Consider the following 23,800-nt stretch of genomic DNA (forward strand, 5'->3'; position numbering starts at 1 on the left):
TTTTTTTTTTTTTTTTTTTTTTTTTTTTTTTATGGACTGCCTCTAAAGATTACTAATGATTTATATGCGTCCACCCCATTGTAGTGCACATGGATTAAAGTTGTCCTGCTTTCTGGCTCAAACTTCTTTGTGTGGTGGCGGCAGTTTAAGTAATGCAATCTGAACCGTATGTCATGCTCTGACAGCACGTCAGTCACCAGGCTTTAGCCCCGAAATGAAGTGAACATCTCTCTTTCTGTCAGGCAGAAATCAAAAGGAGTACAGTGGCAGTGTGGTGTAAGCTTAAACTTAAAAGCACACAGGGAGAGAACATAATTGAGTCAACATGTGTTTTAAAAGTTGTTTCTTTGGGTGAATAAACATTAGGACCAATTGAGAAACCAGACTGAAATCTTTACTGTACCAAAGGCCACAGTTAGAAATAAGAGAGGGATGCTGATAAGAAAAATCAATGTCCAAAACTGTTCATATCACAAGGAAGGCTTCATTTTGAATGTCTATGACATGGAATTGGATGGCAGAATTCCTCTAGACAAGTCTGAATTACATTTGACAAAAAACATTAGCTTTGGAATTGATCATCATCCCAGCCTTGCAAACTGTTGGCTAGTTAGTTAGTGTACAACACACAGGGTGTAAGAAATGGATTACACACACATTCCGAATGCAACACACACACGCTCCCAAAACCTAAATGATGTCAACAAATCCCACATCTTAATCGAAAGAAGCAGTTTTAACCTAAATCTAGACTCTCTGAATGTTCTTATAAAATAAATACATTTGTGTCTAGTTTCAATTTATAAGATAGATTTGCTCAGATTTTCATCTTTTTAGATGTGCCTTTGAGTACATTTTGGTAATATTTAAATGATAAATTATATCCAATATTACCAGCAGTTAAAAAAAAAAAATAAATAAAATAAAATCCATATACTTGTCCCCGTTACGTCACTACTCTTCAATCTCAAATAAATTTTCCGTCTATACTTTACTGTAATCCAGGCAGTTTTCAGTGTTGTGCAGATGACACAGCTGTGAATGTTGTTAACTGCTTCCTGCGTGTCTATGATGTTAATCAGAAGTCGTGGTGATCTCTTTCATCACAGCTACTTGTTATATTGTTAAATGCCTCGGCCAAGTGTCCATGCTGTTCCTTTGAACAACACAGAGGCACTACATTGATATGCCAGCGTAGTTGTTAAAGCTTTTGGTTTACAACATAACACACAGGTTGTTTTTTTGTTTGTTTGGTTTTTTTTTTTTTTTAAATGTACCTTGTTTCAGGATGAGTTTCAAAGGCATTACTCATGCTTTTCGTGCTTCTCAGCTTGCCTGTTGTAACTCCCAGCACAGTGTCTTTCTAGATTCCAATTAATACAAAAGGCTTCAGGCAGACTGCGCAGAAGGATTAGGGAGTCACATATTCCGCCCATCCTGGCCCTTCTCCTCTGCTGGGTTCCTGTAAACTTTAAGATTAATTATAAGACACTGTTGGTTAATTTCTTGGCACCCAGTGGCTTGCACCTGGTTATTATATTTGCCAAGGTTTTAACCCCATATGAACCTGAATGCATGCTTAATGCACAAAAGAATCCAGCAACAGCTGGTTTTATATTAGGGCAAATCCTGACCAACAGTGGGAGAAAATACATTTATCTACAACTTATTTGCTTTTAGCTCTTCCATTTGTTGTCGATCATCTTAATTTTTCATTCAAGTCTTTTTTGGAGGGATTTTAATTATATTTTATATCTATATTTTTATACGTTTATTTTATTTTTTGTGTGTTTAACCTCGCATACAGTCTCATTTTTGTCATTTCCATGACCTACAAGATTTGAGTTGACAGAATATCACCTTTTATTTACTTTTTTCTTCGTAGTGGGTCTCTTTTGTTTGCATTTGAATCACAGCACCTTTATTTTAAAGAAGGCAGGAAACTGGGAGTGCAGAACACTAATAAAAAAAATGCAACAAGATCTTTTCTCTTTTTTTGTTTTTTATAAATGTCATATTAAACTAAAAATATTCCACTAGCCCTGGATGTACTAATGAAATCTGTTCTTCTACACTATGCTGAATGTGTAAAGCATAGAACGGTAGCTGCTAATAAGGCTGCGTGGTTATGGATAGTATATTTTTAAAATTAGTTACTACTTAGATAATTTGCCTTCTTTTTAAATTTTTATCAAACAAATGACACTTTAAAAAATGTAGCACTGTATACCAGATGTTGTATGTAACCATGGTTTCCCTTTCCCAGGTGTGGGTGCCGCCAGCTCGGGTAAACTGACTTTCATGGTTGGAGGAGCAGAGGAGGAATTTACTGCTGCTAAAGAACTCCTAAGCTGCATGGGAGCTAATGTGATCTATTGCGGTCAAGTTGGAACTGGACAGGTGTGAGCCGTTATCTGGCCTTTGTGATTCTGAGAAACACTGATCATGTGTCCACAGGTTCATTCGTAACCATTTCACAAAATGAGAAATGTAGATGTCACCTAACGAATTACCATTTTGTTGTAGGCTGCTAAAATTTGCAACAACATGCTTTTAGCTATTGGAATGATCGGGACTTCTGAGACAATGAACTTGGGAATCAGGTGAAAACGCTTACTTAGCATTACAGAAAATGGATGACAAATAACATCATGTGGTTAAATTCTAACATTGGTTTCAAATCCCAGACTTGGTCTTGATCCCAAACTTTTGGCCCAAATCCTGAACATGAGTTCAGGCCGGTGTTGGTCTAGTGACACCTACAACCCTGTACCAGGAGTCATGGAAGGAGTCCCCTCTGGGAATAACTACCAGGGAGGCTTTGGCACTCAGCTAATGGCTAAGGTTAGTTTGTAAACCTCACGGTCACACATATGAGGGAGGAATTTTATTTTATAGTCATAACATTTCCTCTCAGTGATGTCGACGGCTTATTGCCAGCAGCACCATTATTTTTAAATAAGTGTTTTGTCATTCATAAAGTATTTGTTTATGGTGTATTTATTTCTGTGCCTTACTTTAATGACAGCAACTCATTAATACAACACTGTGGTCTTCTAACTTGTGGTTTCAGAATGACATTTTCCGCTTTGATTGTGTTTCTAATGTATGTGGGGCTTTTTTTTTTTTTCTTTCAGGACTTGGGCCTCGCTCAGAACACAGCAACCAACACAAAGACGCCTGTCCCTCTCGGCTCCTTAGCCCATCAGGTGTATCGTATGATGTGCGCACGTGGTTACGGCAATAAAGATTTCTCCTCAGTGTTCCAATTTTTGCGTGAGGAGGAGGGCCAGTAATGTCAGCCTCCACGCCGTCCACAGCCTTTCCATGCCCAGCTCTGCACAGGACTAACATAGCGTAGTTAGGGTGCATTTCACCACAAGGGCTTTTTTTTTTTTCTTGAAGGTCTCAGAGCTCCAACAAAGTGTGACAAATCAAATGAGAACTTCATTCCTGTCAGGAAATCATGTATCCTGTGTGATCTAGCCTTTTTATAGTAAAAACACTCATTTCATTTTTTATTTACAAGATGTTGAATTATCATCTATGTATCTAAACTTTTAGCAGAAATTCTTCTTAGGGTTGAACAACTACAAATGCAGTTTGTTCTCTGCGTATTTATCTATTGTTTGCAATGGTTTCTTTATGTTGCTGTTTTGTTTTTTGTTCATAGGGGAGTTGATGCTTGAGTGTCATGTGGTATCCTGTTTAAAAAAACAAAATAAAGAACAATGTTGGCGTCTTTAACGGATTTATTTATTTGGATTTTAGCTTCAAATTGACTTCAGTTTTAATACTTTTTTTTTTTACTCTTGCGCTTTCATTGTGACCTTGTACAATGGCAATACGTTGTGCCCAGGAAGCACCTCAAATAACCCAATGTGCGCAGTCCGCAAACTCGCAATTAAATGCAGTCAAAATTCACACACTCGGAAAGAAGGATGCTAATTCTCGCGAAAGAGATGGCAATTTAAGATTTAAATACATTGTGCAGCTCCTATTTGGTCTCGCACTGCGTAATTTTCACCCCATGCTTCAGAGCACTAGTAAGTTAAATAGCTCCCAAATGTTACTTCGTATCGTGTGTCTTACTGAATTAGAAGTCACGGTAAAATGCTGAACAAACAGCTGCCACGGGAAACTTTGCTGCAGAGGGGATGCAGTGATGGGATGCGCCGTGATAGAGAAACACATGCAGGGGCAAAACTTGTAGAACAACTTATTCTTCCCCGCTCTCTAAGATTTTCATATTTTTTGCGCTTTGACTCGTCAGGCTAAGAAACAAAGCCGTGGTAAACTGCTGCACCAGGTTGTCCGCCTCATTAGTTTGGGAATCTACCCCTCTCTTATATCCCCACTTACGCCAGACAGGAGGACGGCATGTTTCTGATCTAGTTTGCCAAGAACCACTGAGAGGCCAAGGTGCCATAGGTCATGCGATCACAAGACAAACCCATAAAAAGTCCATTAAGCACTGTAGGCTAAGAGCTGTGTTGTCATCTACTTGATAGGTACTGCAAACAGAGCAGCACTTTGGTCTCCGCAGACAGTAACACACAAACATCAGCGCGCATGACACGCCGAAGCTCAAGTTATGGCATCTTTATTTTTTAAAATAAATTATACATCTCTCTCTCTCTCTCTCTCGCTCGCTCGCTCGCTCGCTCGCTCGCTCTCAAAATAAATAAATAATATGTGTATTTGATCATGGATCGTGTCAGCCAAACGAGGTTCTTTCAGGCTCTGCCTAAAACTTCTTTCATTGTTTGCAAAAAGTTGATATATTCTAATGTTGATCGTGTTAAAAAAAACACATCCTCGGTATTTTTTATGTTCCAAATGTAATAAGTGGTGGCTTATCTTTTCTGTTTTTAATTTAAAAATGTAATAAAATTAACAATTAATATGTTTATCTATCTATATTGTTTTTTTACGTTTATATTTATATATATGTAGCTATATTAGGAGGTGAAAAACAAGCCCTATACAAACAGAATTATAAGCATCAGTAAATCTGTCTGTGTTATCCGCCTAACTTCAGAGGTCTTTTGTCTTCTTCTATATTTAATTTATACATTTCTAGGTTCTTTGTCTTCTTTCTGTTGTGTTTGTGATAATTATTCCAGTATTTAGAATCTGCAATCACAGTTTCCTGTTAATCACTGAATTTTCAGACAAAATTACGCAAAGTAGTTTAATGCTGAATCTTGCGTGTGTGTCTGTGTGTATGAACACACTGAAATCATCTTTACTGATTTTCCCTAATTTTCAGTCCGTGATCGACTTTCAGTTGAGTAAACTGCTCAAAAACCGATTTCTACTAGCTGTTATATTCATTTTAGAAAGGCATCCGCTTTTTAATGTGTGAACAACTTGGCTCAGATTCCTTTCGAGCCAGCTCTCATTTATTGTAGCTCAGCCGCTTTTGAAATGCGGATTTTTTTTTAGATGGGAAAAAAAATGCGAAGTAGCATAATGTTTAACAAAAAGCAGATTCAGGGTAGTTTATCGTGACAATGCAATAAAAACAAAACAAAAAGCGATAAAAACAATAAGTATTATGAGTTTTTTCCCCCCCCTGAAATCCAGCCTAGACTACTACTCACTCTTGTCTATTAGCTATGAACTTGGGCCATAAAGATTTACGGCCTCAAAAGGTGGGAAAACGCTATTAAAAACACACACACACACATATATATAAACATATATTTTTTTAAAAGGTGCTCAAATTTAGTTGGGTATACATTCCTCTGCGTTCGTGGTTTCAAACTTAAAATAACCACATAAATTTTAAATGAAAATAGTATGTAAATTCCCTCCCGTTCGTATTCACCTTTTCAGTGGCAGACTCACTTGCACAGACTTCCACACGGGCTAAAATGTAAACATTGGATTTGTTGCTGGTTGCACTGCAGACCGATGAGAATATAGCATCTGTTTATGGTAATATCTGCCCTACTTCTCCGAGTTTTTTAAAAGCTCTGACTCAGGAAAATAGTAACCCACGTGACCCTACAAAGATATAGGTTTAGCATATTCCCCAGAAAGTCCTTCATTATTCTTCTTATTATTAGAGATTTTATTCTTACTTAATTGCAAAGTCTTATCATAGGAAGGGAATGGTGCAAATTCAAGTTACTCCTCGTGGAAACCGGTGCCGCCCAAGCAGTCCACGGAATTTAGCGCTTCTTTGTCTTTGTGCTTTAAGTGTCATTTTGGCAACACTGCAACTTCAACTTGACCTTGGCCCTCCGGCTGCGTCTCACTCGCATGAGGTAGAGTGCAACCAAATGCGCAATGTTTGTTGTATTTTGTGGACCCCAAATTTGTGTTTGCTAAACGTGAGAACGGTTTGATTTTTGATCTCTTTCATAAAATGCATTAAAATATATCCTTAAGAGATGTGTTTACAGCTTTGTTGTTTGTGTGTGTGTGTGTGTGGGGGGGGGGGGGTCTGTCATCCTAGATTTAGTAAAAATCTGCACGTTTTACTTAAAGCGCATTAAAAACATGTAATGTTTGCAAAACTGGTTTAAATCCCACCAAACACTGGGAGTGTGGAAGTATTATTTTCTTTATCAGTCAAGTTAAAACATGTTTCATTGTACGGGCGCGTGTGCATACAACTTCGCAGGGGAGAGAAAAAAATCAATAATCACTTACTGCTTATTTCAAACAGTGCGTTACACAGTAATAAAATATGACTGCCTCCACACGAGGTTCATTCGGTGTGAGACTCCAAAAATCGTTTCCGATAGAAAATAAATGCCTGTGGGTCTTGTTGGCAAATACTGGATGCACTGACGTGCGGTGTCTTCTCAAACTCAGAGCCTGATCTGCATTATCTCGTGTCAAGACGTTTATCGTCTCCTTTGCATATCACGTGCTTGGCCCTGGCCAATAACCTTACGATCTTTACGTACTCAGGCGTGTTGGTATCGTTACTCTGCCCGAGTCCCTGTCTGGGCTCAGTCGAGGGGATTTTGAAAAAGAGTTGGTCGTCTCAATGTAGGGAATGCTATGACCGCCTCATTACTCCTCCACTCGCACTGGATTGACCCGGTGATGTTTCTGTACGAGAACGGTTTGGATGAAAGAAGCAAGAACATGGAAGGATTTACCGGAGGCAATTTTGCTGCAAATCAGTGCAGGAATCTGTTAGCGCATCCAACCTCACTGGCGCCCAGCACCACCTACACTGCGAGTGAGGTGCCAGTGTCTGGCATGGGGGAACCTGGCAAACAGTGCAGCCCCTGTTCTGCGACTCAGAGCTCGCCCAATGCATCTTTGCCCTATGGATATTTTGGCAGCAGTTATTACCCTTGTAGGATGTCACACGGCAGTGTTAAAGCGTGCGCACAGCCTTCTGGTTATGGCGATAAGTACATAGACTCATCGGTCTCTGGTGAGGAGTTCTCTTCTAGAGCGAAAGAATTTGCTTTTTATCAGGGGTATTCCTCTGGCCCTTACCAACCCAGCTACTTGGACGTCCCTGTCGTACCTGCGCTGAGCGCCCCATCTGAGCCAAGACACGAGTCTCTGTTGCCCATGGAGCCTTACCAGCCATGGGCCATCACCAACGGTTGGAGTGGTCAAGTTTACTGCACCAAGGAGCAACCACAGTCAAATCCTCTGTGGAAATCCACTTTACAAGGTATTTAAGTTTTTTTCTTCTTCTTTTATTTATTCACACAGAAATATGCAGTCTTTGCCGGCGTGTGTAATTAAACTTGCAAAAACACGTGCTTGCAGGGCTTATATATATATCAGGTTGTTTTTTTCCTCACTTCATTTTGCGTTTGGACTTTTTAAAAATATATTTGTTGATGCATTTTTTTCATCAATCCAGCAAATTAACGAACTGATGTGCTTTATTTCCCAGAAACTATCTCTGGTGGAGACAACTCTGTGCGTCGTGGGAGAAAGAAGCGTGTGCCATACACCAAGGTGCAGCTCAAGGAACTGGAAAGAGAATATGCCACCAATAAATTCATCACCAAAGACAAAAGGAGAAGGATATCTGCGCAGACAAACCTGACAGAGAGACAAGTGACAATCTGGTTTCAAAACAGGCGCGTAAAGGAGAAAAAAATCGTCAATAAATTCAAGAGCTCCAGTTAGCTCCGAGGATGGTGAAAGGTGGACATAGATGCCCTTTAATCCGAAAAAAGAAAGCAAAACAAAAAGAAAGAAAAGAAAAAAGAAAAAAATACCTGTGCTATAATTTATTACTTTATGAACGCTTTTGTTGTCGCCAGAGAGGCTCTGTTTTGTCCTGCACATTTCCTTCTCCTGTTTTAATTGGAACCAGCCTATACGGCCTGTTGACAGAAGATCGGAAATGATTTTGGAACACGTTGACCAAGGCAATTGTGCGTGGGATGCTTTAATATTATTAACCAAAGACATTCTGCTTTGATAAAAAAAAAACTAAAAGAAGAGAAGAAGAAGATACACGCTGTCCGCTCACGGCTTTCTTCTACTTAATACAACACTGAAATCAAAGCTGAATCACTAACAGTGAAAACATTTATAGACAGTGTAATGCTAAATAAAAATATCACTGCATATAAACAGGCCAGGCTCAGGTAATCACGGTCAAATTCACATATTAATTACAGGATTCAATTATTCACACACGTTCTTGGCGGCTCGAAAACAACAAGCTTAAAAAACCATCTACTTACTGAACTTATTGAAATAAACTTTATCCTTTAGTATCAACCAGTAGTTAGGTAAATGTCAAACTCGAGACTGGCTTGTGTACTTCAGTACTGGCCTCCAGTTTATCCGCAATTCTCTCTTTTTTTCAAAGTTTTTCTTCTTTTGTTCAAAGGAATTCTCCTGCCAACGAGCTGATAACCTACATTAATTTCCTGACTTTCAAGAAAATATAGGCATATTTAAACATGTAAATACTATGACTGCAACATCTATCCTCCCATTTTGACAGCAATAGACAACTTTTTTATTTTAATAATAAATGTTTGAGAGTGTAATTGTGTCTTTCATTGCTCATTTTTATTTCTGTCCGGTTGGAATAAAAAAAGAAGAAGAAGACGGCTTTCCAAAATCCTTCTCCTGGTAGAATATCATTTTCAACAATCAGTGCAGTATATTTCCTGTATGTAGGCCAACAGGCCTTTATGGAGAGTCTTGTCGTTGAGCCTGGAGCCTTTAACATTAGAAGATTTTATGTCGCCATCTAGTGGCGATGTTCCGTCAGCACAGCGCAGCGCGTCTGCTCATCGACTGCAGACATTTGTCTTCATGTCTGTCTTCACACAAGTAATGAGTAAGTGTGTGTGTGTGTGTGTGTGTGTGTGTGTGTGTGTGTGTGTGTGTGTGTGTGTGTGGTGGGTGTGTGTGTGGTGGAGGAGAGAGAGAGAGAGAGAGAGAGAGAGTAAGAATGAGAAAAAGAGAAAATCCTCGTTGTTTTAAACCTGACAAACAAGTCTATTATTAAAGTGTGTCGTGTGCCTGATTGATCAGCTAAGGTAAGAGTTCAACACAATTGTTTATCTCATTAGCAATAGCATTTAATCAATAGCTTTAGCATATCGTTCAAATATCGTAGTATTATGGAAGTACATTTTTAAAGACATATCTGACAAATATGAAGTCGTGGCAAAGTGAAATAAGGATGTTAATAAATATAATCACGCACACACACACACACACACACACACACACACACACACACACACACACACACACACACACACACACACTTCGTATTCCCATTGTTATTACAACATCCAACGAAAGAGCTTGGTATGAATACATATATCATAAAAGCTTTGAGTTTAAATACATTTTAAATACATTTTTCATTCAATTCTTCATTTCGCCAAATAATATTCCCGGGAATATTTTCTATATTATTTAAAATTTATTAAATCTAGATAAAAGAAACAATCCAATCAACCCTTTTTACTTCAAATTATATTTTAATAAGATTTTTTTTGTTTGTTTTTTGAAGCAAAAAATACATTTGTTGAGTCGTCATTAAACAATAATGAGAAATCCCGTCTGAAAAAAAATGTGGCCTGAAACTGTCTTAATAGGCTGCTGATTTATTAATCATCATCAGATTTAATAATCGGCAGCATTACACACACGCTGACTGCAACCCAGAAATGTTTCTATGTCGAATTCATAAAGTAAGAGCGCGTAACCAATCAGTTCGTTAACCTCTCTTCACCTCTCGCTCAAAGTATTGGGCCTCAGTAATCCAATATCACAATTACCTCAAAATATCTCATTTCCAAACGAGATCAATTAAAATTCTGCAGCAGCAAATTGCAGGTTAAAAAGCTCATCTAATAACTGGAGGAATAAAAAAAAAATGTGTTGTGTGAAATAAGACTGCGTGACTGAAGTAATATAAGTCATGCTATTAACTTAACCGTGCTGAAGGCCTGTGAGGCCGGTTGCTCTTTTTTTCTGTCCGGTTATATTTGAAGGATGGACCTGTGCCATAAAAAGGAGCTTTTTTAACGCTAACCAGGCAGCACCCTCTGGTGAGTGTCACCCTCTCTTCTCAGTCACATTGTGCCGTCCAGGGTAACAAACAACACTGACTTAATTGTCTATTTCAGAGTTTCGTCAGGATACTTTCTAACACCGCTCATTATTTCGAAATCTAGAAATTGCATTTTACGCATTTTGCTGGCTGGCTTCTTTGCAATAAATGAGGTTGTTTTAAATATTCTCCCACCATGAGATGGATTCAAAATCTTCCCCATGTGTGAATTGTCTACAAGTGCGAGGCTTCTTCTTGTTGGGTTGTGCCATTGCTCCCCCTAACAGCCACACAGGTAAATGCACCTCACTCCAAAACGTCCTGTATTGTGCAGACCTGAAGGTTGCTGCTGGATTAATCAGTAAAAGAGTGAAAACAGGCCTGCTGTTTAGTTTGATTTGAATCTTTAAACTTTATCTTTAAATGTAAATTATAGCGCTTGACAAGGAGGAAACTGGAGCCAAGAACATTTACAAGATAGCCTAACGAATGTGTGGCCTACAGCCTAACTGGCTAAAAATAAGAAGACGGGGGGAAAAGACGAAAAGTGAAGCTTAACTCATCATGCTGCACAAAATGACTCTGGGTTTAATGCTGGACGTTAGCACTCTTCTATGTTCTTGTGTATTTGCATAGCTGGATGTTGGCGTTGAAGGTTGTGCAATGAACTTCAGACAAGAGCAAAGATCTTTATTTGTTGCAGCTGAAGGCAGACTCCTGGCACCCACGAGCAAACTGGAATGTTCGAAAGGAGCTGCCTTTCTCCAGCTATGGATATTTTTGCTTTTCTTGATCAGAGATACGGAGTCATGCCTAAACACACTCAACACTGGATCAAATCCACTGCTCGCATGCATTTGTCTGTCAGGATAATAGGGGCTGAAATCCACACTTATCTAATCATCCACGTGGGATTGATTTTAGCCCAACTGCTGTCTTCATTTGCTAAACTAAAAGATGAACACGAGGCTGAATTTTCGAATCCAGAAAGTTTTATTAAGGCATTTAATTCGACTTTTTTTAAAAACAAAAAAACAAACAACCTATATTCTATTTTATTTGCTCCGACAGATGCACCCAGAGTCCAGTTTTCTGTCCATTTTTAAATTTCATTACAGCAAACATTCAGATTTTCATTAAACTGCAATAAATATCGTCGTACGATCTCTTTGCTGGTCAAAGCCACATTATGAATTAGCCTACTTTAAAACGAGCGCATGACAACTCCTTAGGGGTTACCGATATAGTTTTAACTACTTAAAGAAGACGGAGAGACACGTTTCTAGTAATATTTGGCTATCTTGAAAATCTTTCTGTCCTCCAAATCATTCCCATTTTTTCCTCCCGAGTCATCGTGCATGGTCCAGGCTCATAGACGCAGAGCTGTTGCAAAGTGAGCAGTCTGTATGCTGTATTCATTTAATCCTCGTACATATTAAGAAGTGCTGGAAAATAAAACAATTTCGTTGTTTGTTTCCACTTGAACATTTGTCTTTGAAGGTGAGTGCTGCGTTTCACGTGTAAACAAAAGAGACCCACTCCGAAAAAAATAAATCAAAAATAAATCGAAACACTTTTTTGGATTTGTTTTTAAACTTGCAATGCTCGGTACATAATATTTTAATTTCTGACATGTTGCTTGAGATACACACAAAATGTCATTATCCCCCATCTACTGTTAAAATACCTGTAATATAATCAAAAATGCGTCATGAATCAACCATAATATGCAGGTAAAATGTTACTTTACTTACACTTTAGATAATTCCCTCTTTTGAAATCTAATTAGGGAACAGGAAAGTTCAGGAGTTAAACAAAACATATGTCAACCGAAAGTTCTCGGCAATCGAGGAAACGTTTTCTTTTTAAAAGCACCCATCATCGTCCTAGCTGCCAGTCTAAATGTGTGTTTTTAATACATTTTCGGTTTTTGTTACATTGAATATCTACATTCCTTAAAAAAAATCCTTTTACACTTTGCATCTGAGCCAACTTTCGCTTTCTTATGATTATCTGAGCAACGTAAAATCAATCAATCATTAAATATTTTAATTACAATTTACAACCCACTCGTTATGCTGACATAATACATCATTTTAGTTGTCTAAATGAACATTTTCTGTCATTTCTGTAATGAAATTGTCATTATAGAAAAAATAAAGTGTCCATCTTCCTATATGTATTTTCTTTATATGGGAAACACCTAAAAATCTACTCTCGCAGACAAGCATGCATGTAAATGATTACAACCTACAGTGAAGCCTTCTCATATCAATTAGTGTGTCAATTTATATTTTAATGTACGGCTTTAACATTACATGTCCTTTTTTTTTTTTTACCTGCATTGAATAACCATTTAAATATAACATGATTTAAGGATGTGACAGACCGATTCACACCTGCAGGCTCGGTTTAATACAGATGCTGCTATAAATACGACGGGACGAATAATTAGCAAAAGAATTTAAACTGGGTGAAAATGTTCGAGACGATTTTAACAATGAAATTAATATTAGTGCCATAGCAATAAGCACACGCAGTCCGTTCAAATCAGCGAGACAGCCACGTGGGTGAAATATTAGAGTCTCTTAATGCTTCCGTGCAGATGACAAATTCACAGGCTTTGATATATTTGGACGAAATTCTAAAATTGGCTGCACAACGGGTTTAGTGATATGTGACACATGTGCCCACTTAGTCAGCAGTGATGACAAATGAAAATGGGTTGGAGTGTGGGAAATCGCCCGTGTCCAAAGGTTTATATTGGGCGTTGCAATAAGAGAACAAGCGATCCAAAGACTGGAACCCCTTCGACAAATACCTCTATTATCCATAGTACATGAACACGTAAATGTCTACATTAAACATCAAACACGCTGGCTATATATATATATATATATATATATAAATTTTTTTCAACTTTTACGCAAAAACAAAATCAAAAACAAAAAAAACCAGACTGCGGTTCAATATATTTTTTGGGGAAATGTGGTATTAAATAGAAAAGTATGTTTTAACGATCATGGAAATGCTGGTCTGAACAAAAAACTTTGCAAATATAAAAATATAATGGAAAAAAAAGCCTCACAGTCTGTTATCTTTTTGCTCCTGGGTGTGAATCTGTGCGGATGCCTGAAAAACAAAAGTACACAATGTCTCGCATCGCCCCACACTTGGGGACTTGATTGGTCGCCATATAACCAGAGGAGCTATATTAAATCCACAGACAAGAAATAATCCCATTTTACAGGCTTCTAATTTCTTAATAAATTTACGCATGTGTGACTGAGCACCATTTTTTTTATTTTCAAAACTGGAATCTGTCAAACTATCAAACTCAACAGATCATCTGTTCTATCTAAATGCTGTCATCTGTGTCTCAAAGTTTAACCCTTACGTGCGTAACCGGGTGTGTATCTTTGCTGCTGACGCGGCCGAAAACCTGATCTTCATCTTCAAAAGCGCTCAGGCGTCTGTGCTGAGGTCGGGGTTAAGGCGAATGTTAGGTTTAAAAACAATAAAAAGAAAGAAAGAAAGAAAGAAAGAAAGAAAGAAAGAAAGAAAGAAAGAAAGAAAGAAAGAAAGAAAGAAAGAAAGAAAGAAAGAAAGAAAGAAACCAAAAATACATAAATAAAAAATAAAATAATATAATTGCAGGTATGCTTGGCCTGCGTAAAAATTGATATAATTCAGGGGTTTTCCACCCTGTAGCATGGCACTAATAGGCCTTCAGCCAGATAACCCCACTGGAACAATGAAAATCAGTGTATAAGAGGCTCAGCTCTTCCAGCATATCCAAAATAGTTCTGAGCAAAATTCCGTTTCAGTATTTTTCCTTTTCCACACGGCCAAAGATCGACTTCATAAACTCTTTCACTCATATAACCTACACGTTGAGACGTAGGCTATCTGTCATTTTGTGCCAGTGGTCACATGGCTTTGGCCCTCAGGAATGGATAGAGATGGATCCCCACGTCAGCTTGTACGTCTAAGGATTTCTGCTCCACCAGTCTGCCTCAAAGTGACTGGAGCGCAGCGTCGCGGAGGAACTATGCAAGGATTATTATAGGACGTTTTCAGCCACAGAATATGGATTTTGATGAACGGATCTCTGGCTCCAATATGTATTTACCGAGCTGCACTTACTACGTCTCCGGAGCAGAGTTCTCGGGTCTCCCTCATTATTTAACCCAGAGCCAGTCCTCTTGCCCCATGACATACTCCTACCAGTCCTCAGCTCTTCCACAGGTCCCATCCGTGAGAGATGTGGCTTTCAGAGACTATGGCATTGATACTTCAAGTAAATGGCACCACAGCAGGGGGAGCCTATCGCACTGCTTCGCTGAGGACATCGTGCACAGGGAAAGCTGGACGAGCCCGACCTCTCGGGGGGGAGAGATCCTGGTGAAAGGCAGCCCCAGCGCCAGCCACTGCAGCTCCTCCAACCCGACGCCCAGCTTCTATGGCAGCGTTGGCAGGAACGGGGTCCTGCCACAGGCGTTCGATCAGTTTTTCGACACTGCTTACGGGAGCGCAGAGAACGGCGCAACGCCGACGGCACACGCGACAGATACGGAGAGACACGCCAAAGCAAGCCCAGCTCCTGCGCACCCGGGCTCCGACACGGCGGAGAGCTGCAGCCCCAAGTCGTCTTCCGGCCACAGCGAGGAGAAGCAGAGCAAAAGCAGCAGTGAGTGAACCTGCTTAATGCACAGAGAAAAATCTTACGCCTTGCTCTTAAAGCTTTTTATATGCAGTTTTATAAGCACGTAAGGTTTATGGAGGGCCTGCAGATTTACCCTACAACAAAACTATGTTATAAACGACAAGATCACGTGCTTGGGATTGAAATTGGCCGTGAAGACTTTGGCGTTAAGCTGGTCTTCAAGATTTCCAACATGGCCTCTGTTTTTCCCCTTCATTTGTGCGCTTGTATGGACTTTTATAATTACCTTGTAAAACATTTATATGCCAAATGTTAATTTTTATTTTATTTTTTTTAAATACTACTGACATAACAGCCTAACAGCGACCTAGATATTTTAAACACACCACAGAGCCTCTGCATTGATTATAAGCCATTTTTGGATCATTTTAAGATTTAGCATTCTTGTTTATTCCGCGCAGTGCAAAGTGGAGTGCGTTGGGCGTTTAAATCTGACTCTGGACAAGAGTTTAGGCTTAACCCTGCTTCTTTGGATAAATATTTACAAATTCACTGGATTTGCAAGGCTTTAATGCACCAGCTGCTTTCCATGACAGCATTTACAGTGCTAAAGCTAAAATAACTGCTCTCTACCCACAGCGAGATCAATAGAGAACAGTAAAAGAATATCAGATACATGATACTCCCATGTGTCGTTTAGGCCTACGCCTTCAATCCCCAAAACAGCCAAGATGATCCCCCCCCCCCCCTCACTTTACAAATTTCACTATCAATCCCAGCCTTTGTTTACAAGTCTTGATCCTGTAGGCCTGAGTGTAGGGGGAAGATACTTGAACTCCAAAGCTGGGGCTGCTTATCAGCGAGAAATACACTGGCGATCTCACGCGGGTGCAAAGGGGTCCATGTTAATCTTAAGTGACGATCTTTTGCCTTTTGTTGTCTTCCAGGTGGCCAGAGGACGCGCAAGAAGAGATGTCCATACTCCAAATATCAGATCAGGGAACTGGAAAGAGAGTTCTTCTTCAGTGTTTACATCAACAAAGAGAAGCGTCTGCAGCTTTCGCGGATGCTCAACCTGACAGATCGCCAGGTCAAGATTTGGTTCCAAAACAGAAGGATGAAGGAGAAGAAACTGAACAGAGACCGTTTACAGTACTACACCACGAACCCCCTGCTATAAAAAACTGAACAAAGACAGCGGACACGCACCTCTCTCTTTTACACACACATCTATATCATTACCTGGACAGGAGGACGAGATTTTAAAGTGCCACTCTCCATCAATAATTATTTATACACCTTTAACACAATTTGCTCTATTATTATTATTATTATTATTATTATTATTATTATTATTATTATTATTATTATTATTAAGCTCGACAGATGCTAAAGTCTAATGGTTGCATGGGGTGCTTACGCAGAAAACCACATCTGTCTGATTTCCCTTCATTTTATTTAATAATATACATCAAGATGCATTAAAAAAAAATCCTATTTTGTTCCACTATATGATTAAAGTTTACTTGCGCACGCACGTGTATCTTTCTGTCCCCTTTAATGGATCTTGATTTGGCCCAATTTAAGCGCGAACACACATCTTTTGCGGGCCGAATCTTTTGACTCCCCCCCCCGCCATCTTTTCAGTGTTCCTGTGCAAATACAAGAAGTCTGGGGATTTAAAAACGTTTTTTTTTCTAGGTTTTGGAGTTACTAACAGACCCCCCTCCTGATTTTTGACACCACTGATAATGATCAGCTGGTCGAAAAACGCTTGCCACGGCATTGCATAGTTGTGGAATGAGTAAAGTCATAATCTGATACAAATTTGTTCGTCTCATGCACTTAAGTCTGAGATTCACTGATATTTACCATCTGCGCTTGACCCTACTACATGCGCTTTGTCGAGCCCTTGCTCGTAAAAGTTGGATTACTTTCCAAATTCGTCCAAAGGGCAAACCTCTGATAAAAGAGCCTCCAAAAGAAACATAATCCAATATTTTGTTTTATATGCCAGCACGTGGGTCGTATCAGATGCATGATATGTAGGTCTGACGCTTTTTATTCCCTCGTGGCTGGAAATCAGATCCTCTGCAGTTATTATTTGATATCCGTTACAAGGCTTTCATTCATTTCTGGGAGGGGGATGTGGAAAAACTTTTTTTTTTACCTTACATTCCTATTAGGTCAATCTGAAACGATCTTGACACTTTAACAAATCGCGTAGATCTAATTAAAAAACAAATGTATTTGTTTTCTCATGTGGCTCCACGAAGTGTTGTAGCTGTTACTGGACGCTCAAGTCAGCCTGTGTCAGCCTGAACCAGCAGTAGCACATGGGGTAAATAAAGACACGGAGAAACCCCAGACTGTGAGTACAGTCACCACCAACAGTATCATCATTTATTTATTATGTGGAGTGATTTTATCCAAAGACCTTACATAAGTATGTTAGTACATAAACAAGCTGGGAATCTTACAGGCAAATGGAGGTAACTGCACATGAAAAGATGGTAAAAAAGAAAAAGTGTTCAATGTGATTTTATAAACAGCACTAGGGCCCTGAAAACAACTTGAATAGCCTGTCATAAGCTAATAAGGGCCCTGTAGCCTTCCTTATACCGTGCATCCTGTGAGGCTCCCAGGAATGCCGCTTTGATTGCTGCACATCCTCCCAGTTGCTCCAGTAACTTGGCCATAAAACGCGGATTCGTCTGGAGCGTTTGGAGTGCAGTGCAATAAAGCGTCTGAGACCAAGGTTATTAACTGTGACTAAGGGCCTGAAAAACAACGGCTGGGAGCACTGAAACTTGTGTTCACGGACCTTTCCGGCCTCATTTGTATCAGCATCTTGCCGTGGTAGGAATATTCCGTTGGTGTTGCGTTCCAGTGTGGGCCTGTTGTGTTTGCCCACTGGGTGGCGCTCCTCAGATCAATGTCATTGCCGTGAATTGAGATATGAAGGAAGTTTGACTCGACGTTCAGCCGCTTTAAAATATGTAACCACCTCAGGATTTTATTGTTAAGGTAGGCACAGACATACTGTCATATTCATTTCACAGTGACAGGGATGTATTTTTCTTTTTCCCCTTCTCTTCTTGTGATTTAAGAAAGTCTATTTCCCACAACATCCAGAATCATTTCTGTCTGCATATAACTGACCTGAAGATGTTTTATTGTATGTTTTCATATAATAATAAGATTTCTGGAAAAGTTCCGCAAGAAAACTCTGCAGAAAATTTATTTCTGTGTATATTCAATTCAGCAGTTCTCAGGTTGAAATTGTGCAAAGTAATGGGCATATCTAATGCGCATGAAGAAATAAAATCTCAAAGGTTTATATTCCAAACAGTTTGTGGGTCACTAATTTTTACAACACCATACAGTTTTGTTTTATTTTTAAATGTAGATCATACTTCATTTAGTGGAAGAGGATTTGATCATCCTTGGGTACACGCTATGGGATCAATACAAATCTTTTAAAAAGTGGAAGCCATGGTTCGTTTGGTTACTTTTGTTGTCCCTTTGTGCGTGCTTTTCATTTGATTTCTAACATTTATTTAATAAAGTCAGATAAATAAAAAGCCCCCTTTTTACACCTAAGTTTTATGTGAATAATAATATGAGGGAATGATAATAATCAGCTGACGCGCAGCACACACTTAGATCTGACGGGAAATAATCCAGAGGGGTTAATGGATATTCTCATTCATTCCAGCAAGACTGCTGCACGTTTGCCGCCATATAAAATGGCTGTATATAAACTGCAGCTCTGATTTCTAGACTTTATGGCTCCAGGCTTAAAGGGAGATAGACATAACCGGTGTTGTATTTTAGGATAAACCCCACGATAAGCGACATTTTAGGCTGACCTAAATCTGTCGGCCACAAACCCAGCTTCTATTTTTATTTAAAGGCGTGCTTTAATGTATTATTTTTATTTGTATCTTTTTTTTTTTGCTTTTAACCCAACGTTTTTTGTTAACTAGTTTTAACTGACTTTGTCATGATATAAAAATGGAAAATAAAAATTAACTAAGATCCTCGATTTGCTTGCTTGGCCGGCCGACTGGGATATGATCCGTATGAGGTTACCGGAGCACTTTTTTTTTAGAAGTAGTACTTGTTGTTTCCTGAGAAGTGAAATATCTTTATACATTTTGTTTATTTCATCTTATTTTAAATACTTAATACTTACACATCTCTCTTCCATTATATTATATATAATAATAATAATATATAATAATTATATAAGTATTATATATATAATATATATATAATATATATATATATATATATTTATGAATCAGAAGCTGATAAATACATTTTCTATATATATTGACACTAAGCTTGAAATTGAAACTAAGCTTAAAATTAGGCTAATAAAAAGTGGAGTATGTGCATATGGACCTTGGTGTTTCTGAAGAAGCAAGGGATAAATACGTGAGAAAATACGGCATCCCAGCGGTGGCGAACATAACAGTAGAATTAACAAGTTCCAATCTGTTAAATAAGAAACTACCTTCCTTGCAGTATTGCCACTATTAGGGGACGATTACGCAAATGCAGCTCCAGGGCATTGTTCAACTGTGGCGCCTTTACTTCAGTGTTCCTGCTCGCTGCCCTTATAAATGCTCAACAGAGCATCTGCAATAAAAGTTGCCTTGTCGTGATATTTTAATCCATAATATTCACACCAAAACGTGACCTGAAGTTTTGGCATGAATGCGACAAAGTTGAGCAGCTGTCCACTCTGCTATTGGACAGTCCATGAGAAATTTTTAAAAGGTTCTGGCCAATAATATTAACAATCAGATGAGCACACGAAAGCTTAAGAGTCCCTGGACCAAAGAGTCACACACATTTTGGATCCTCGACGCATCCTGAGGCACCTCTAGAACCCCTCATTTTACAGTGCTGTAAAACTGGCCATAAAGCTATGCATTGTACATAATGGTTAGGGACAGCTTTCAACAACTGAGTTTTCAAATAGCAGTTGTTGTGCTGAACTTAAGGCAGGCACCTCGAGGCTTATAGGTGCAAGAGTTTAAGGAGATTTAAAGATTTTACTTAAACCCATCTGATACACCACTTTCCCCCCTCAAAGTTTCTCTTTACTTAGCCTAAAACAAAATATATGACACAGTGGAGATGCCTGATCGGGACTGGGAGGAGTCTGTAGTCGCCTGGTGTTTTAATTGGCTGCAGGCTACAGTGAGAAGCGTGAGTATCAGTAATTATTCAGCAATGTTTTGCACAAGAAATGTCAGCCAGAAAGGGCTATCTTCATCCACCGTCAAATTATACCACAGCGATGTCATGCCCCAACAACCAAGCTGGAAATTCCTTTTTTGTGGACTCCTTAATCAACGTGAGAACCGACAGCGGTTCGTATTACCAAAGTAACAGCGTGTACTTGCCACAGGCGTCGGAATATTCATATGGACTCTCCGGTGGCTCTTGTTTCACGGGGATCGGTAAGCGCAACGAGCCAACGACCCAAAGCGTGATCCCCTCTGCTGCTTCGTATGTTCAAGGAATGGAAACGTGGCTGGAAACGTCGAGATCCTGTCGGGTGGATCAGCCCAGCGCCCAGCATATGGCTCAGTGTTCATTCTCGCCGAGTATAAAAGAGGAGAGCGCTTACTGCCTTTATGAGTCTGATAAATGTCCTAAAGGAGCGACAGTAGATGACATATCCTACTCGAGCGCATCCTGCCCGGGTAGCGGCAACACGGTGCCAGTCCCCGGCTACTTCCGCCTGTCTCAGACATACACGTCCTCCAGGCTCTATCACGATGTCCAGCCAAACATGAATCACTTCACTCTGCAACGACCTGCCCGTTTGGACAGCCAAGCCTCCCAGCCGCCGGCCGCCTCGGCGGAGTCGGAGCATGGAGAGGGCCACGAGGAGGCGCCTGTCCCTGCGCCCTGCGCCCCGGCCAGAGGAGAGGACAGCCGCCTCTCCTCGGAAGGCTCGTCCTCTCCCGAACCAACTGAGACTTGCAGTACGGAGTGTCCAGAAAAGCTCGTAAAAGGTGAAGAGCTGGCATTAGCTGCAGAAATATGGCTAAAAAAATAGGAGATGCGATCATTGCTTTAAAACGTAAGATTTCCGACCGCAAAAATACGCGAGGAAGATTGGTGCTTTTGGGGAACTGTCAGGCACTTAGAAGTTTATCAGAGAGGAAGAAAAATTAAACTTGGCTTATTTAAAGCAGAGATGCAGAGCTATTGTCTCTCTCAAAGGAAAAAAAACTAAACAAAAATCCCCTAAACCCCCAAAAAACAAAAACAAAAAACAGTGATACGATGTTTTGGCTGTCAATATTAAAACAGACCTCGTGTATTTATTTTAACTGTTAATAATATAATTAACTGTTATTTAAGACACACCTTAGTTTTATTTATTATATATACTATATATATATATATTATTATATATATATATATAATAATATATATAATTATATATATAATATTATATATATATATATATACAGTGTAGTATATATAGTATATATGTATATACTACACATTATACTACTATCATTTTCTGGTAAGATGCTGATCTGCAGCTTTACAGTCACTCGGATATTTGTGCGTAAAATCCAAGTGCCGATCATTTAGATCTCAAATATCTGTCATTGTACGAGGACATATATACTTGTACTAACAGTTGCAAGTCCAAACATTTGCAATAAATACGTATAGTTGATAAATTATTTGAGTGAACATTTTCATGTGTGGGCACTGGCATGTTTTGTTTATGTAATGTTATCCGTTCATGATTTCTAATGAATATGACGTTTGTCACACCTGTTGCCTAATATTTGGCTGATTTTCATTGTAGGGGATGGAAAGATGGAAAGTACGGCTAATTGGCTCACAGCTAAGAGTGGTCGAAAGAAGCGTTGCCCCTACACCAAGCACCAGACTCTGGAGCTGGAGAAGGAGTTTCTCTTCAACATGTACTTGACTAGAGAGCGCCGTCTGGAGATCAGCCGTAGCGTGCACCTCACTGACAGGCAAGTCAAAATCTGGTTCCAAAACAGGAGGATGAAACTGAAAAAAATGAGCCGGGAAAACAGGATCCGAGAGCTCTCCAGCAGCTTCAGTTTCTCATGAGACTGTGCGTCTTTGGCGCCCTCCTTCATCCATGCCAAGGACGCCTGTGCAGACCCCACACCCAACTGTGAGAATGAAAATAGGATCCTACTGCTAACTTATTGATTGTTGGTCTTTTTTGAATGATTTTTGTTTTCATGTCTGGTTTAATTTGTCGTGTTTGTATTTATAAATAGTTACATTTGTAACGCTGATCAGCTGAAAATGCTCTGAATGTGACCACAGTGTTTCAGAGCTTCAGGCTTGTACATATTCTTTATTCAACCTGAGTGAACCATTGGAATTTGCATGCTGGACCTTGGGGAAACTTGTGTTCCAGTTACATGTAGGTATTTGTGTGAGTGCTAAAGAAGCCCAGAGATTTGATTAATATTTGCACATTTTGCTGGTCAAATGAATAAAACCCATCCATGCAACTGCAGCCTTCTTATTTCATTCACAAAACCAGAGCAGGAGCTGCGGGTTGTTAAAAATTTAAAGCTGGCACCGGTACAGCGCAAATGCATTTGTGCTCTTTGTACTTTAAATTGGTTTTTTTTTTACACTTTTACTGCGTGACGTTCTTCACGGTTTAGGCCTTCGGCAGATGCCTGTTACTTCGTTGTTTTTTGTCCTTGACATTATATCTAAATGTGCCACACAAAGCGTGGAGTAACAGTAACTCCTTTGATTGCGATTTTCTGAACTATCTGAAATTGTTATTACGTTAGGTTTTCTTGCATTCAACTTTTTAAATAGTAAAATCCATAATCTAGACGCCTAAGCAATAACGCACTCTGACTAATTTGACGAAAAGCAGCTCCAAATGGGGGGCTATGAAGCCGTTTTGGTGCATGATATCAACTTGTGGTTGCTAACTGCCTGTACACTGAGTTCTGCGCCTTTGGAAATTTCTAAAATTGTTACTAGTAATAAAACAGGCTACACCTAAGCAAAATTTCACACTTAAAAAGAAAGAAAGAAAAGAAATCAAAAACCCCAGAAGAGGAGAGCGGGCTGTGGAGTGGTTTAGGTAGTCTCATGTTGTTGGGCTATATTATTTCTCCCACAACACAAAACTGCCTTGATTACCTCAGTAAAACTCGTCACATCATGAAAAGTGAATCGCTCTTAATTACTAATTGCATTTATTAATTGCTCGGCGCACACTGCTTCAGAGGCATAAAAGGTATTATTCCAAAAAGTGCAATAATGTGTTTTATGGCTTTGCGCAAAGGGGATAGACCACTTTTTTTCTTCTTTTTGGTTATAAAGCCAAGTCCACATGACTACACTTTGGGATTTAAAAAATAATAAAAAGAAACACCAAATTTTAACCACGTCCATAATTTTAAGGTCACCGCTCTGTATGATTGTGAGTACATGTGTGTAAAATAGCAGTGTTGGAAGCAGGAATATGAAAGAATTCGCAGTGGTATGAGTCCTGGAGAGGGGAAAGGACAGACAAGGCCTCGGTTATGATCATTGCAGTCTGCCAGTTG

At 39.3% G+C, this 23,800-nt stretch overlaps 4 protein-coding genes across 4 annotated transcripts in view; all 4 read left to right on the forward strand.

Annotated features, from left to right (window-relative positions):
* hibadhb (3-hydroxyisobutyrate dehydrogenase b) overlaps nucleotides 1-3,747 on the forward strand; it is a 7,704-nt gene extending 3,957 nt beyond the window's left edge. Inside the window, exons 5-8 of the mRNA XM_005934758.3 lie at nucleotides 2,267-2,400; nucleotides 2,527-2,603; nucleotides 2,688-2,844; nucleotides 3,138-3,747. Coding sequence (XP_005934820.1) covers nucleotides 2,267-2,400; nucleotides 2,527-2,603; nucleotides 2,688-2,844; nucleotides 3,138-3,296 — 527 coding nt within the window. The 3' untranslated portion in view covers nucleotides 3,297-3,747. The remainder of the gene's footprint in view (nucleotides 1-2,266; nucleotides 2,401-2,526; nucleotides 2,604-2,687; nucleotides 2,845-3,137) is intronic.
* Nucleotides 3,748-6,923: 3,176 nt separating this feature from the next.
* hoxa13b (homeobox A13b) lies at nucleotides 6,924-8,999 on the forward strand. The gene is made up of 2 exons (XM_005934759.3): nucleotides 6,924-7,654; nucleotides 7,883-8,999. The coding sequence occupies exons 1-2, from the start codon at nucleotides 7,021-7,023 to the stop codon at nucleotides 8,119-8,121; spliced, it is 873 nt and encodes a 290-aa protein (XP_005934821.1). The 5' UTR covers nucleotides 6,924-7,020; the 3' UTR covers nucleotides 8,122-8,999.
* A 5,153-nt stretch (nucleotides 9,000-14,152) lies between these two features.
* Nucleotides 14,153-16,819, forward strand: hoxa11b (homeobox A11b). Its single transcript, XM_014337614.2, has 2 exons — nucleotides 14,153-15,215; nucleotides 16,139-16,819. Exons 1-2 carry the CDS (start codon nucleotides 14,615-14,617, stop codon nucleotides 16,369-16,371), a joined length of 834 nt encoding a protein of 277 aa, XP_014193100.1. The 5' UTR covers nucleotides 14,153-14,614; the 3' UTR covers nucleotides 16,372-16,819.
* A 2,746-nt stretch (nucleotides 16,820-19,565) lies between these two features.
* On the forward strand, nucleotides 19,566-22,755 carry hoxa10b (homeobox A10b). The gene is made up of 2 exons (XM_005934761.3): nucleotides 19,566-21,229; nucleotides 22,045-22,755. The coding sequence occupies exons 1-2, from the start codon at nucleotides 20,455-20,457 to the stop codon at nucleotides 22,317-22,319; spliced, it is 1,050 nt and encodes a 349-aa protein (XP_005934823.1). The 5' UTR covers nucleotides 19,566-20,454; the 3' UTR covers nucleotides 22,320-22,755.
* Nucleotides 22,756-23,800: the final 1,045 nt, after the last annotated feature.

This window comes from Haplochromis burtoni, unplaced genomic scaffold (assembly GCF_018398535.1).
Source record: "Haplochromis burtoni strain Fernald_Lab_line unplaced genomic scaffold, NCSU_Asbu1 Contig_120, whole genome shotgun sequence".
Taxonomy (NCBI): domain Eukaryota; kingdom Metazoa; phylum Chordata; class Actinopteri; order Cichliformes; family Cichlidae; genus Haplochromis; species Haplochromis burtoni.